This window comes from Rana temporaria, chromosome 1 (genome assembly GCF_905171775.1).
Source record: "Rana temporaria chromosome 1, aRanTem1.1, whole genome shotgun sequence".
Classification (NCBI taxonomy): Eukaryota; Metazoa; Chordata; class Amphibia; order Anura; family Ranidae; genus Rana; species Rana temporaria.
Window position 1 is genome coordinate 246,918,623 of NC_053489.1, and position 14,865 is coordinate 246,933,487.

At 41.2% G+C, this 14,865-nt stretch overlaps 1 protein-coding gene across 2 annotated transcripts in view; it reads left to right on the forward strand.

Annotated features, from left to right (window-relative positions):
- Positions 1-14,549, forward strand: part of SALL2 (spalt like transcription factor 2) — a 35,262-nt gene extending 20,713 nt beyond the window's left edge. Inside the window, exons 2-3 of one of the 2 annotated variants that reach the window (XM_040352827.1) lie at positions 8,122-10,991; positions 12,540-14,549. In XM_040352827.1, the coding sequence (XP_040208761.1) occupies positions 8,122-10,991; positions 12,540-12,917 (3,248 nt within the window). In that variant the 3' untranslated portion in view covers positions 12,918-14,549. The remainder of the gene's footprint in view (positions 1-8,121; positions 10,992-12,539) is intronic. The other variant, XM_040352835.1, reaches the window with a different exon arrangement.
- Positions 14,550-14,865: the final 316 nt, after the last annotated feature.

A 14,865-nucleotide genomic window follows, 5' to 3' on the forward strand; every position in this document is an offset into this window, starting at 1 on the left:
TATATATATGTATGTGTATATATATATATATATATACACAGAATTTGTGCCAACATATATAACCTACTAAATATAACATACTAAAGTGCTCAGTGCCAATAAAGTGCAAAATTAAAGTGCAATCAATAAAAGTCCATCAGGTATGGAATGTTGAGCTGGTGGAAAGTTGAAATATATGAAAATATTTTCTAGTGACTTTCCGTGCTCCCCTCCTGGGTCCCCATTTACCAGATGGAAATGGTGAATACGCCTGTATCGAAATGGTGACTCCCGTCCCCAGAGTAAATTGGTATGTCTGGCCTTTAAGGAGAGATATCTCTTAACCTCCCTGGCGGTATGATTCTGTCTGGAATTACGTACCAAAAGCGGTACAATTATTTTGCAAGGAAATTTGGCGTTTTATACTGTAGGCCTGCAATTCTTAGGAATAACTCACTTAAATCTGACCAAACAAGAGTCTAGTAGGCATCCCGGTATGATTTTTTTTTTAAAACAAAATTATAAATTATAATATAATAAATAATTATAAATAATTATAATAAATAATAATATAATTATAATAAAAATTATTCAATAATGTAATCAACTCAAAATCACTGAAATTTGCTCAGTTGCAGAATTGTCGCTGTCATTACTTTTATTTTTTTATGACGAATTTCCCCACAAATCGCTATCGCACAATTCTGCAAGTAATTATAATTTATTATCGCTGTTTTCTAGCCGCTCTAAAACCATTTTTTACATAAAGGGACACTTTTGGTTGCTATGGACAATATACAGTTTGCAGGCAGAAAGAACAGTTTTTATTATATAAAAGAACATGTAGGGCACTGGACAGACCACTAGGGACAAGGAGGGTGTGTATTTTTTACATACAGTACTGTAATCTATAAGATTACAGTATACTGTATGTAATGTGTTTGTTTACTTTTTTTAATTTGGCGCCGTTCTCCGCCCCGTGCGTCGTAACGTCGCAGGGAACGGAGATCGGCGGCACACGGGGACACTGTGAATCGAGTGAGGACCCGCTCGCTCACACAGCGGGGATGCATTGCAGGATCCAGGGACAAGGTAAGTAACTTGTCTGTGGATGCTGCGAAAGGTAAGCTGCGCCGCTGCACACTCTGCACATCTACCCCGAGCTTGACTCTGGGATACCGATAGTAGCATTGAAAAACAACCCCGAGTCACGCTCTGGGATACCGCTAAGGGGGTTAAATGTTGATGTGAGTATGGTTAAACACAACATTTTTAGTTAATTCTATAATATATAGTTCTATAATATAGTAAAGTACTAAATCTCGTTTTTCTTTTAAAAAAATAGAAAGTTATTAAGCTACTAAACTACAAATTTTAGTCTGAGTACCTCAAGTCACATGGCAATATTCTGTTAGTTAGGCCAGTATTTTTTTTTGTGCACAGTCATATTGGGGTTTATTTAATAAAACTGGAGCATGTAAAATCGGGTGCAGCTATGCATAAAAACTAGTCGGCTTCCAGTTTTTTTATTGTCAAAGCTTAATTGAACAAGCTGAAGTTAGAAGCTGATTGGCTACCATGCACAGCTGCACCAGATCTTGCACTCTCCAGTTTTAGTAAATCAATACTATTGTGTCATATGTTTGCTCAGCTGTGAGGTCTTCCGCAAAGCCACATTGATAACACGGATTCTGTATCTACCCTTAGCCTGGCTAACCATAACCATAGTACTCCAAAAACCCTGAAAAATATGCATAAAGGGCTTTAAAGAATCTTGCATTTTTTCCAGATAAATATTAAATATTGCATATGGATACTTTTTACATTTTTAGAACACCAGGTGGAACTCTTGTTTTGTTTTCACGTGTTTACCAGTCTACTAATAGCTGCTCTGTTTTTAAAGGAAAATGTCATATTTATACGCAAGAGAGTGACACTTCTGTTTTCACCTGGTGATCTGGCCAGTAACACACCTCCTATATTAGAGTGCCCCTAATCTGGATGAAGGATCACCAGGGCACATTTGGAAAGCTGCATTGGTAACCTGGGGGTAGGGGAATGTGGGATGTACTAGCAGATCTAAATACCCTAACAAATATAAACCAAACTCCAGCTCACATTGCAGTTACACAAGCAGTTACAGAAACAGTTTTTTTATTTTTTTATTCTTTTGGGATAAAAGATTTTACAGGAATAAATAAAAGTTGAAAGCAATCCTGTCAGTGATAAATGGTTTGTCTCAACACTCTGCTACATTTGCAGGAGAGCTTGTTCTGTTGAAAAACAACTTACTGGCCAGATCACCAGGTGAAAATAGAAGAAAGAAAGCCTAAACAATAAAATGAATGCAGCAATCCCATCTAAGAATTGGTAAGCTGCAAAATAAAATACATTTTTGTTTTTGAGTTTACTACCGCTTTAATTTTTAATGGCGCCTCCACACATTGGAAAAAACGGGTGCAGTTTCCTGTGCATAGAAACACATAGGCCCAGATTCTCAAAGGGCTTACGATGGCGCAACGCCATGTACGCCGTCGTAAGTCCTAATCTGGGCCGTCGTATCTATGCGACTGATTCTTAGAATCAGTTACGCATAGATAACCATTAGATCCGACAGGCGTAAGGCTCTTACGCCGTCAGATCTTAAATGCAATTTTTTTTTTGTCCGCGAGGTGTCACCACCGTCGTTTTCCCCGTCGAGTATGCAAATTAGCTAGATACGCGAATTCCCGAACGTACGCGCGGCCGACGCAGTGAAGTTACGACGTTTACGTTAGGTTTTTCCGGCGTAAAGTTGCTCCTGCTATATGAGGAGCAACCAATGTTAAGTATGGCCGTCGTTCCCGCATCAAAATTTATAAATTTACGTTGTTTGCGTAAGTCGTCCGTGAATGGGGCTGGACGCCATTTAGGTTCACGTCGAAACCAATGACGTCCTTGCGACGTCAGTTGGAGCAATGCACCCTGGGATATTTTTCGGACGGCGCATGCGCAGTACGTTAGGCGCGGGAACGCGCTTAATTTAAATGCTACACGCCCCCTACCCGCCTAATTTGAATTAGGCGGGCTTGCGCCAGGTGATTAACGCTACGCCGCCGCAACTTTACACGCAAGTGCTTTGTGAATAAAGCACTTGCATGAAAAACTTTTGAAAATGACATACGTTACGCCGCCGCAGAGATACGCCCGATCTATGAGAATCTGGGCCATAGTGCCAAAGCACAATTTCCCTGTGGCCACGAAAAAGGGTCAGGCACTTTTTCCCTGAACTCCCCACAGGTACAGTAGCCCACTCAAATGAATAGGCTGCTGTTTCCACAAACACGACCACAGGAAAACATATAGATGTGAACCTAGTCTGGGGGTTGCTGTTCACCTCCAATCACTTCACATTGAGATTGTTCAATGTTCTAGAACATAAGTCTTATCTAAGAAAAAAATTTGCATATATTTACGGTTCTAAGAATATTAAATATTTAAAATCCTGTCAGTTTTTTTTATTTATTTTTTATGCTGTATAGTTGTGATTTTTTATTTTGTTTTTTATTCTGACCCATGTGAACTGTGATCAGGACAGAAATTCTGAATTTCTTTGCAATGAGAACAGAAATTCTAACCCTCCCCTGCTCTATCCAAAAGTAAAAATAAATGAAGGTGGTTCCAAAGGCTCAGTTTTTTTTTTTTTTTAAATAACAAACATGTCATACTTACCTGCTCTGTGCAATGGTTTTGCACAGAGCAGCCTCAATCCTCTTCTTCTGGGGTTCATTGCTGGCAATTTTGACCTGTCTCCCCTACCGAGTGCCCCCCATAGCAAGCAGAGACTGCTCTGCCCCATCCCCTGCTCCCTCCTCACTGGCTGTGATTGACAGCAGCAAAAGCCAATGGCTCCCACTGCTGTGTCTGAGCCAATGAGGAGAGAGAGAGCCAAGAGAGCCTCTGCTGGGTCGAGATTGTGCTCAGGTAAGTATAGGGGAGGGGGCTGCTTGCACAATTTTTTTTAACTTAATGCATAGAAAAAGAAATCTGCATTTAAACCACTTTAAATGTAATCTGCTTGTGATCTCAATAGTTAACATCCTGCCCATCTGACAGGGATGTTAATTATGGGAAATCAATTTAACAAGGACTGCATGGAAACCCTTTTTGGAGTAGAGAAAATATCCTGGACTGCCACACTCCGTTGAATGATGTCATTATTGAATAAAATAAAAAATAATCCAAAGCTGTACAGTCAAAATGGCTAACGCGTTTCACATTGTGGGATGCTTATTCATAGCTATAAATAAGCATCCCACATTGTGAAACGCGTTAGCCATTCTTTTCCTGTTTTCCATCTTTTATTTTGACTGTACAGCTTTGGATTATTTTTTATTTTGTTCAATAAAGACATCATTCAACAGAGTGTGGCAGTCCAGGATATTTTCTTATCTCATGCACCTGTGCAGAGCCAGCACCTGTCGATTTCAGTAGGGCGGGAGCAATCTGAGGGATCAGCAGCCTTTAGAGCAGTATCATTTCTTCCCTTTTGGAGTAGAGTTGTAATGATATGGAACCTCTGTCAGGTTTTTCCCATTCTTTTCAAAAAGTTTTGCACTGTAAGGATTGTTTGGAAATACTGTTCTATAAGACATCATTATTTACATCAGCCATTCTCAACCAAGGTTCTGAAGAACCCAAGTATTGCTTATCAACTTATCTTGATGTCATCTTTATTGTCAAAAGGGTCAGACAGATACAGGCAATGTTATGCCGCGTACACACCATCACTTTATGTGATGAAAAAAAAAACGACATTTTTAAAAACGTCACTTTAAATGACCGTGTGTGGGGGAAAACGTTGTTTTATGTCTTGTGAAAAACGACAAAAAAAAATTGAAGCATGCTTCAATTTTATGTGTCGTTTTTCAAAACGTCGTTTTTGTTTCACAAAAATTGACCGTGTGTAGCAAAAAACGACGTTTTTAAACCCGCGCATGCCCAGAAGCTAGTTATGAAGCGAACTTCAATGGAAAAAAGTGGTGAACGTAACCTCGCTTTGCTAGAGCATTGTGAAAAAACAATGGTGTGTAGGCAACGTCGTTTTTTAAAATTGAAGTTTCAAAAACGTCGTTTTTTACTTAACAGAAAATGTCGTTTTTTTCCATCACATAAAGTGATGGTGTGTACACGGCATTAGACGCATTTCACAAGCAAAAGCTTGCTTGTTCACAATTCTTTTTAAAACCAAACATGTCAAACTCACCTGCTCTGTGTAATGGTTTTGCACCAAGCAGCCTGATCCTCCTCTTCTCAGGTCCCCCACTGGCGCTTCTGGCCCCTCCTTCCTGACCCCATAGCAAGCAGCTTGCTATGGGGGCACCCGAGCAGGTTCGCACCCGAGTTGCTGCTTTGTGTGTCCATTCAAACACGGAGTGTAGCTTGGCCTCAGCCCTGCTCTCTCCTCATTGGCTCACTGGCTATGACTGACAGCAGCGGGAGCCAATGGTTCCTACTGCTGCCAATGAGGTGGAAGAGACCCAGTAGAGCCGCTGCTGCCATGCACATCATCTACAATGCATGAAGGTAAAAACCACTTTAATGCCAAGACCACATATAAGGATTGGTAAGCAGCAATGTATTATTTTTTTGGTTGGGTTTAGATTTGCTACAAATGCTACAATATATGTTACTGTCCCAAGATTCATTGGAACGGAGTTTAGCAAAAACACATTTTCAGTATTACTTTGCAGGGAGATATATACTAGGTGGCTACGATATGAAATGGAGCCATTCAGTACTTGTAGCAGCTCCTTCACACATAGGACTGTGATATGAAAGGAATGACTGAGAAAATAAATCTGTACATATTACAGTATAGTATGCATCCTGAAGCAATGATGCCTATAGGGAACTGCATACAAAAAAATAGCTATACTGTAGTTTAAGTGGAATTGTGTTTATGCATGTCTTCTCTATGTTTGCACTAAATAGGCTGGGTACTACTGAAGTAGGCAAGGGTTGAAAAACATTACACTGGGGGTTATTTACGAAAGGCAAATCCACTTTGCACTACAGGTGCAAAGTGCACTTGAAATTGCACTTGAAAGTGCACTTGGAAGTGCAGTCGCTGTAGATCCAAGGGGGACACGCAAGGAAAATAAAAAACAGCATTTTAGCTTGCACATGATTGGATGATAAAATCAGCTTCCCCTCATTTCAGATCGACCCCTCAGATTTACAGCGACTGCAGTTCCAAGTGTACTTTCAGTGCAATTTCAAGTGCACTTTGCACTTGTAGTTTGCACTTGTACTGCAAAGTGGATTTGTCTTTCGTAAATAACCCCCAATGACTCTACCTATAGCACAACAAGCAGAGAAGATTTCCACATTTTGCTTGTAACCCTGACTAAGTTATGCAACACAAATTGGTTCATCTGCAAGAAATACAGTATAGACCTTTAGCCTAGGATAACACTGACTGCGGGAATTTAATTGTGCGAGTTCGGCTTAAAGCGGGAGTTCACCCATTTATTAAATTTTTCCCCTTTTCCCCTTAGATTCCTGCTCGTTCGGTCTAGGGGAATCGGCTATTTGTATTAAAATATGATCCGTACTTACCCGTTTTCGAGATGCATCTTCTTCCGTCGCTTCCGGGTATGGGTCTTCGGGAGCGGGCGTTCCTTCTTGATTGACAGTCTTCCGAGAGGCTTCCGACGGTCGCATCCATCGCGTCACTCGTACCTGAAAGAAGCCGAACGTCGGTGCGGCTCTATACTGCGCCTGCGCACCGACGTTCGGCTTCTTTCGGAAAATCGTGACGCGATGGATGCGACCGTCGGAAGCCTCTCGGTAGACTGTCAATCAAGAAGGAACGCCCATTCCCGCAGCCCATACCCGGAAGCGACGGTGAGGATGCATCTCGTAAACGGGTAAGTAATGCTCATATTTTAAAACAAATAGCCGATTCCCCTAGTAAAAACGAGCAGGAATCTAAGGCTAAAAAGTGCCCTCTAAGGGTGAACCACCGCTTTAACTCACACAATTTCATTCCCGCATGTTACCCCCCGACTTCGGGGGGGGATTTCAGAGACATCTGTGTGGTTTCTGCACAAATGTCAATGGAAATCGCACCTGAAATCGGCAAAAGTAGTAGAGGAACTACTTTTGGAAATTGGTGCAGCGTCGCATTGATTGGGATGCTCCTATTGCCGGCAATTTCCGCCGATTTGGCATGTCAAATCGCATCAATGTGAACCAGGGCATAGTACCCATTCCCAGCTTCATCAGGTTTAGTAACACACACAAAGGTGTGAATGGGCCCTTGAAGTTCCCCTTTAAAAGCATACAGTGCATAAATGTGATATTGATTTCCATGCAGTATGTGTTTTACCGCAGCAAAACAAGCAGGTTTAAATAGGCCCTTGCACATGTTGATTTATTTTTTGTATATACATTCTGCATTTACAAATGATACAATCCTTTAGATACAGAACGTGATTGAGCCTAAAATGCACCTATTAATAAAGCAGATATCTTCAGTTTGTCTTGGCCATTCAAACACAGGTATAGTCTATGTATAGGGTACATATTCAGTCATATAGCAGATGAAAGAAAATTCCACAAATCATTTCTTTGGTATTGAATACTCTCTCTTCCCAAGCTGTGTTTCAAAGTCCCCCATACCCCCAGCCAATTCAACAAGTTTAATTAAGCTCGAAGAACCCGGGAGTAAATTAGCCAGAACAAGGGACAGTTACCATGAAAGGATTACCATATCAATGCTTGGAAGTCGGTCCCCTTGGCTCTTGTGTGAATACAAATCAATTACCAGGAGCTGTGAAGCTGGCTTTTCTCTCCAGAGTATTAATGCTTGACAAAAGCAGGGATACAAAGAGAGCCCTGTTAAATGAAGAGAGAGTGTGTGTGTTTGTGCGGGGGTGGAGAAATGGGGGTTCAAGGAAAAATTAAAGTGGTTGGTGTTCAAGTTTAACGGAATTGTACTTTTATAATGTAAACATTTAAAAAAATCTTTTATTTGTTTTATGGTAGCCCAACAGGTTGCCATGTGTTTTCACTACACATTTTTAGCCATGCATAAAGCATAAAGTAGTGCTACATTTTATTACATTTCAAAGATCTCTCTTTTTTTTTTTTTTACAGGGGACACAGCAGGTGAAGAAGTTCAAGTGTGTCAGAAATGCTGCGCCCAGTTTGACGAACCCTCTGATTTCACCCGACATAAAGAATGCTGTTCTCTTGACAACCAAATTGTTGTGATTGTAGAGAACCAGGGAGAGTCTAAAAGGAACCAGCAAGAGAGCATTATTGAGGACTCTGCCTCACAACCTAACTCTCCAGAAATTGCTGGGCCAAGAAAGAAAACAATGGTGAATGGACAATGTGACCAAGAAACACATTATCAAATGATGGGATCTGTGAGACCAGAGATGGACAAAAAGGGTGTGGGACCCTCTCAGCGCTTCCTTATTCCTAATGGGGGGTTAGTAATGGATGGTCTGCCAGGACCAAAGGTGGGTATGGCTCCTATGAGTCAAGAAGCCATCCCTGGGGGTCAGACTGCTTCAGCTCCCATAAACATTCCCATGATTCTGGAAGAACTTCGAGTTTTACAGCAGAGGCAGATACATCAGATGCAAATAACAGAGCAAATATGTCAACAGGTACTAATGCTTGGATCCCTTTCCATGACTCCTTCAAATCCAACAACATTACAACAAGAAAGGAACACTGCAACAAAACCCTTACCTGTCTTCAGTCCATCAAAACCATCTGAATCTATTCCAGAATCAACAAAGACATTTTGCAGAGATGAGCCTCCAAAGCAGACTTTTCTTCACCTCTACAATCCTATAGGACAAGCATTTGGGGCTAGGAGCATTCCAAACTTAAAAGACAAATTGATAGGGGGCATCTGTGAAAAACCAGTTCTAGGACAATCTTCACTTCCAAGCTCACCAGCAAGCCCACTCATTTCACCACATGCAATATTTTCACCAAGTTTGCCATCCTTACCATCTGGATTATTTTTAGGGGCTAGGGTATTAGAAACGACCCCACCCCATTTAAAGCAGAAGAACAATGAGTCGCTACGTGTTGAAAGCCAACTAGAAAGATCATCAGGAAAGCACAAATGTCGCTTCTGTGCAAAGGTTTTCGGCAGTGATAGCGCCTTACAAATACACTTACGTTCTCACACTGGGGAACGACCGTACAAATGTAATATATGTGGAAATCGTTTTACTACTAGAGGCAACCTGAAAGTACACTTTCATCGACATAGGGAAAAGTACCCTCATATACAAATGAATCCACATCCTGTTCCAGAGCATTTGGATTATGTTTTGACAAGTAATGGACTTCCGTATGGCATGTCAGTACCTCCAGAGAAAGCAGAGGAAGAAATAATAGAAAAGAAACCAGTTGTACCTCCAATAATGTCAACAGAAGGCTTCTTCTCAAGTTCTGTAAACCAAGGATTACCAGCACTTAACAAACTGGTACTCGTGAAAGCAAATGATACTGCTTTGAAAAATTCTAATGTATGTCCAAAAGCAAAGTCTGATGAAAATACCCCTCCCATTGAAAGATCATCCACAGGGACAGCTGACGTCAGTAGTAGGATGCAACTTAGCAAGCTGGTTACCTCTTTTCCAAGTTGGGCACTGCTAGCCAGCCATTTTAAATCTGGAGGCTTTCCTTTTTCATACACTGTTGAACCACTGGCATACTCAGAGACTTCAAAATTACAACAGTTAGTTGAAAAAATTGACAAGCAGGCAACAGTTCCAAACCAGTGTGTTATCTGCTTACGAGTATTAAGTTGTCCCAGGGCACTTAGGCTCCATTATAACCAACATGGAGGGGAAAGACCATTTAAGTGTAAAATATGTGGACGGGCATTTTCAACTAAAGGCAATTTAAAAGCCCATTTTGTAGGTCATAAAACTAGTTTGTCATCAAAACCTCAAAATTCATGTCCAATTTGCCAGAAAAAGTTTACCAATGCTGTCACTCTCCAGCAGCATATAAGAATGCATCTTGGTGGGCAGATTCCAAATGGAGACATATCACCTGGAGTCGGCAGCAAAACAGAAACCATAGAAGACAAAAGCATTCCAGATTTTTCAGATGAAGTTAGTACTGAAGATGATTCCTTGGATGTAAGTGAATCTGAAAGTGAAAAGGCAGCACTAGTAGAGTCCGAAATATCAAGCATGGATGATGACTCCACAGCTTCTGTTGTGAAGAACAACGATGACAGGGCATCACCTTCTGCTGCTCTCCAGCCTTTGCCGTTTCCTGCCACAGAATCAACTATTTCCCCAGATCAACCACTTAGCACGTCAACAGAACCAGGCTCACCTCTAGAGAAAGCAAATAGTTCTCATTTAAGTAACGAGGAGGAAGACAAAGCTGAGGAAAACAAGAATCCAGAAAATACAGATGAGAATAGTCTAAATGGAAAAATCGATACAGAACAGAAAGATCAAGATACACAAATAAGCACCACAGCTGAGGGAAGTCCCAATAAAGAGGAAGCCCATGTGTGTGATTTTTGTTCTGAGAAATTACCCAGCACTGAGTCACTGGGGGAGCATGAGAAATGCCACACCAAAGATGGATTGTTCCATTGTTTGGTTTGCAAACAAAGCTTTCTGGAGGCATCCATTCTGAAGAAGCATGTGCTACAGGCACACCAGGTGAGCCAAACCTTTCCTCCTCAGCCAATGAGCAGCCCCAAACACCCATCTCCAGCCCAAATATTACTGAAGAGTGAAGCTTTAAGCCCACCCCAGACACTGGCACTGGTTCAGCTCCCAGGGCTACCGCTGGCCTCATCCCTCTCCCCTCCTTTGAGACGCAGCCCTAAGCAGCATCTGTGCATAGTTTGTAAGAAGATGTTCTCATCGGCCAGTGCATTGCAGATTCATGAGCGGATTCATACAGGAGAGAAGCCTTTTTCCTGCAATATGTGTGGAAGGGCGTTCACCACAAGGGGGAACCTTAAGGTAGGTTCTCCAGCTAGAAGATCTACACTTTGTAACAAACACAAAGATAGATGATTTGGTAATAAGCACACAGCATTCAATCTAAGACTGACCGATTAGATATAATACATAAAAACTGTAAACATAAATTATGACATTTATGTTGTCTTTAAAGCAACCCTGTCACTAGACAACTTGAACTCAAGCAGAAGCACCCTACAAAACAAGGTGACTCATACTTACTTTTTTATTCTGTTGTGAACCCAGCCGTTGCTCTTTTGCAGAATCTAACACTTCTGGGTATGTTGGATGTTTGGTCCTCTATTGTGTACTGTGGTACCTACTGTGGTCCTCTATGTCACTACAGAAAACACTAACGAAATAGGGGTAAGTGGGAAGAAACATAGAGAACAGCAGGGAACAGACTATATGGCCTCGTACACACGACCGAGAAACTCGACAGAATCCATCAAGAAACTTGGTGGGAGAGCTTTTTTGCCGAGGAAAACGGTCGTGTGTACGTTTTTCATTGAGGAAACTGTCGAGAGACTCGACGAGAAAAAAAGAGAGCAAGTTCTCCTTTTCCTTGACGGGAGTCTCAATTTCCTCGTCGTGTTCCTCGTCGGGCTGGTTTTCAATGAGAAACTCGAGCGTGTGTATGCTAAGAAACCCTTGCATGCTCAGAATAAAGTATGAGACTGGAGTAAAAGTAGCATTTGTAATGGAGATAACACATTTTTCATGCTGTAACAGACTGAAAAGTGCAAATCGTCTCCGACCAAACTTTTACGTAACACGCAGTAACATGAGATTAGCAAAAGCAGCCCCAAGGGTTGTGCCAGCGGAATCGAACTTCCCCAGCCATTGTATGTGTTGTTCGTCACCGCGTTTGAGAACGAGGAGATTTTGTCTTGACAGTGTGTACGCAAAGCAATCTTGTCGAGTTCCTCGACAAGCCTAACATGGAACTCGTCGAGGAAAACGATGTGTCTCGCCCGACGAGTTTCTCGGTCGTGTGTACGAGGCGTATGACATGCCCATAAGTGTTGGATTCTAGCAGCTGCTACAGCTTTGCAAGAGAGCAAAGTTTGGAATTGCCACCTGCCGTAAAGGTATATATATCAGTAATCTTTTTTCTTTTTTTGCAGGCTTCTACTATTTGAGTTGCAAAGTTGCAAAGTGTCATTTAGAAATTAGTATATTTTATCCTCCTGAAGGAAGCCTTAAAAATACCATTATTACCGTGCTTACTTCTGTGTAAATGTCCTAAGGATCTAGGCAGTAGTAGCATGATGATGGGGTGAATTTTTGTCAACTCTGTGTTGAATGTTTATATAATTTACCTTACCTTAGGGAGAGAACAACATAAAGGATAGGCACACATAAAACATTTCTACTGGTATAGAAAGTGTAGAAACACCAAATTTTTACCATGAGGAGTAGGAAGACCCATTCCATAGCAGGAGTGCATAGTTCTCTTTAGAATATACATTTCCCTAACAGGTTAGCAATTGATAACTGAAATATGTTTACAGTGCAATATTCTACAGCCTCTTTTTTCTTCTCCAGGTACACATGAGTACTCATGTATGGAATAATACCTCTTCAAGAAGAGGAAGACGTTTATCTCTGGATAACTTAAGCCCTCTGCTCTCAGGAACCCCAATGAAGCTGCAAGACTTCCTCTCCAGGGATATTCCTACACAACTTGTTGGAGTTAGCCCTTTATCGTTTTGGAATCAATACACAGCTTACCTCACTAGTGGTCCACCATCAGCAACTGGTAACATAACTTCTACAGCTGCGGTCATTTCACCCCCTGCTCTGATTGGATTGCGAGCAGCTAAAGTTGGGCACATTCCGGCGGGAGGACTAGTGGAGGTCAAAGAAAAGAGTCCAAGCATTGCAGAGGCTTTACATGAGAGTCCCATTAAAGAAGAAAAGTAGACTGAGCCTTATGAACATGGCAGTAGATATGACTGATAGTCATATAATGTAAAGACTGAGTTTGTATTGTGTGTTTAAAGTGTCACACATTGCCTACTCTTCTTATACAGCGGACAGTTTCCAGAAATGGTTCTACTGTGTCCTGTTAGATTTCGGTCTGGTAAAATACAGTGAGGTCTCAATGAGATATACAAAAAAAAACTAGTGAACAGCGCTAGCATATATCCCAGTTTACGAGGGACAATCCCAGGTTTGAATATTAAACTTCCATTTGAAAAACGTAATTCTCTCTAGTTTGCAGAAACGGAGAAGAATTCACGGAATCATCCAAGAACACGTCAAATATGCCTTAATTTTGTATTGATATAGATTCTACAATTATTTTTTCAAGAAAAAAAATGCCAGTACTGAGTAAAACGACATGAACATGTGATAATAGAAGGACAATACCAGAAGTAGTTCTAGCTTTTGCGTCGACGACAACCTGGAAAAACTTTGATCTGTAACGTACTATCATTTTCAAAAGTGACAGCCAACAAACATGACGGAAAAGCATTCCTGCACTTCTTAAAACAGATGGCCTTTTGGACATTGAGCTTATCATAATGCATCATAGCATTATCTACACAACAATGCTCAGGAAGTTGGAAGAACTAAAACCACTTTCAACACAAAGCACAAGCAGGCTTTTTTTTGTGCTGAAAACAATACACAATGCAATAATCCACAGTGACCAACACCATTCATCTTCCACAGTTCAGCCTTTTTTCAAACTGATTGGTAAATAAGAGCTACTGCATATGCACATTGTTACGTTTAGTTAAAACATTTGTTACATTTTGGATACAACAGGGAAAGTTAGAACCTCTGTTCCCCTAATTGGGAAGATCTCTTGCTTATTTCTTGCCCCAAGAGATAGTAGTCACTCATTAACATTAGAGGTGGGACACAAATTCTCTATGGGAACACAGCTAGCAGTAAAGCCATTGCAGAAGCTCTGAATACTCTTCACTGAAATAAAAGGGTTTTTATTGATGCCTGTGTTTCATGCTCGGAACATTTCCCACAGCTCTCTGTCCCAGATGTCATCAGACACCAAAAGAGGAACCTGGGATAAATGTGGGCTCAGACAGCAGTAAAAACCATACAGAGGTCCAAGTCCTTATCTTCCAAAACAAAGAAAAACTGTTTGCGCTGGACTTCTGTGTAAAAATGTATCCCAGATTCTGACTATCTATAACATTTTACAAGTTCACTGCTAAAATGCCTGCCTACACAACAGCCATTCTCACTGTGATTTCCCTTTATATGTGCCTGCATATGACAGATTATTTTTTGTTAGAGACAATGCAGAAATGAAGCACTCGTGCATCGTTTTTAATGCGAGAGACAATACAGAGATGAAGCACTCATACATGCTTCTCACTAGCACCACTCATCTGCTTATATTTGACATTGATAATTATTTTTATCTTTATCAGACTTGATGTACTCACTGCATCTGACTTACATCGTGATTTCTGCTAGACCCTCCTTTGTCTGCATAGGATGTTCTCTCAAACAGTAGTATGTTTTTGCTAAAATAGTTTATATGCTTGTGCTTAATAAAGGATATTCTGTTATAAATTTTAATTAGTTGTTTTTGTTACTAAAGATATACTTTATACAGGGCTCAAAATTTAAAGTCCTGAGCTACTAGCCAAGCCTTAAAGGGGTGTTCCAGTCAGTTTTTATGTTTATTAAAAGTCAGCAGCTACAAAAAGTGTAGCTGCTGGCTTTTATTAAACAGACACTCACCTGCTCCACGTTCCTGCGACGCGCCGGCCGGGGCTCCGCTCCTCTCCCCCCCTCTCCGGCCGGCGTCTTCATTCCAAGTGTGGGCACCCGGCCGTGACAGCTTTCGGCTTTTACGGCCGGGCTCCCACTGCGCATGCGCGAACACCACTGC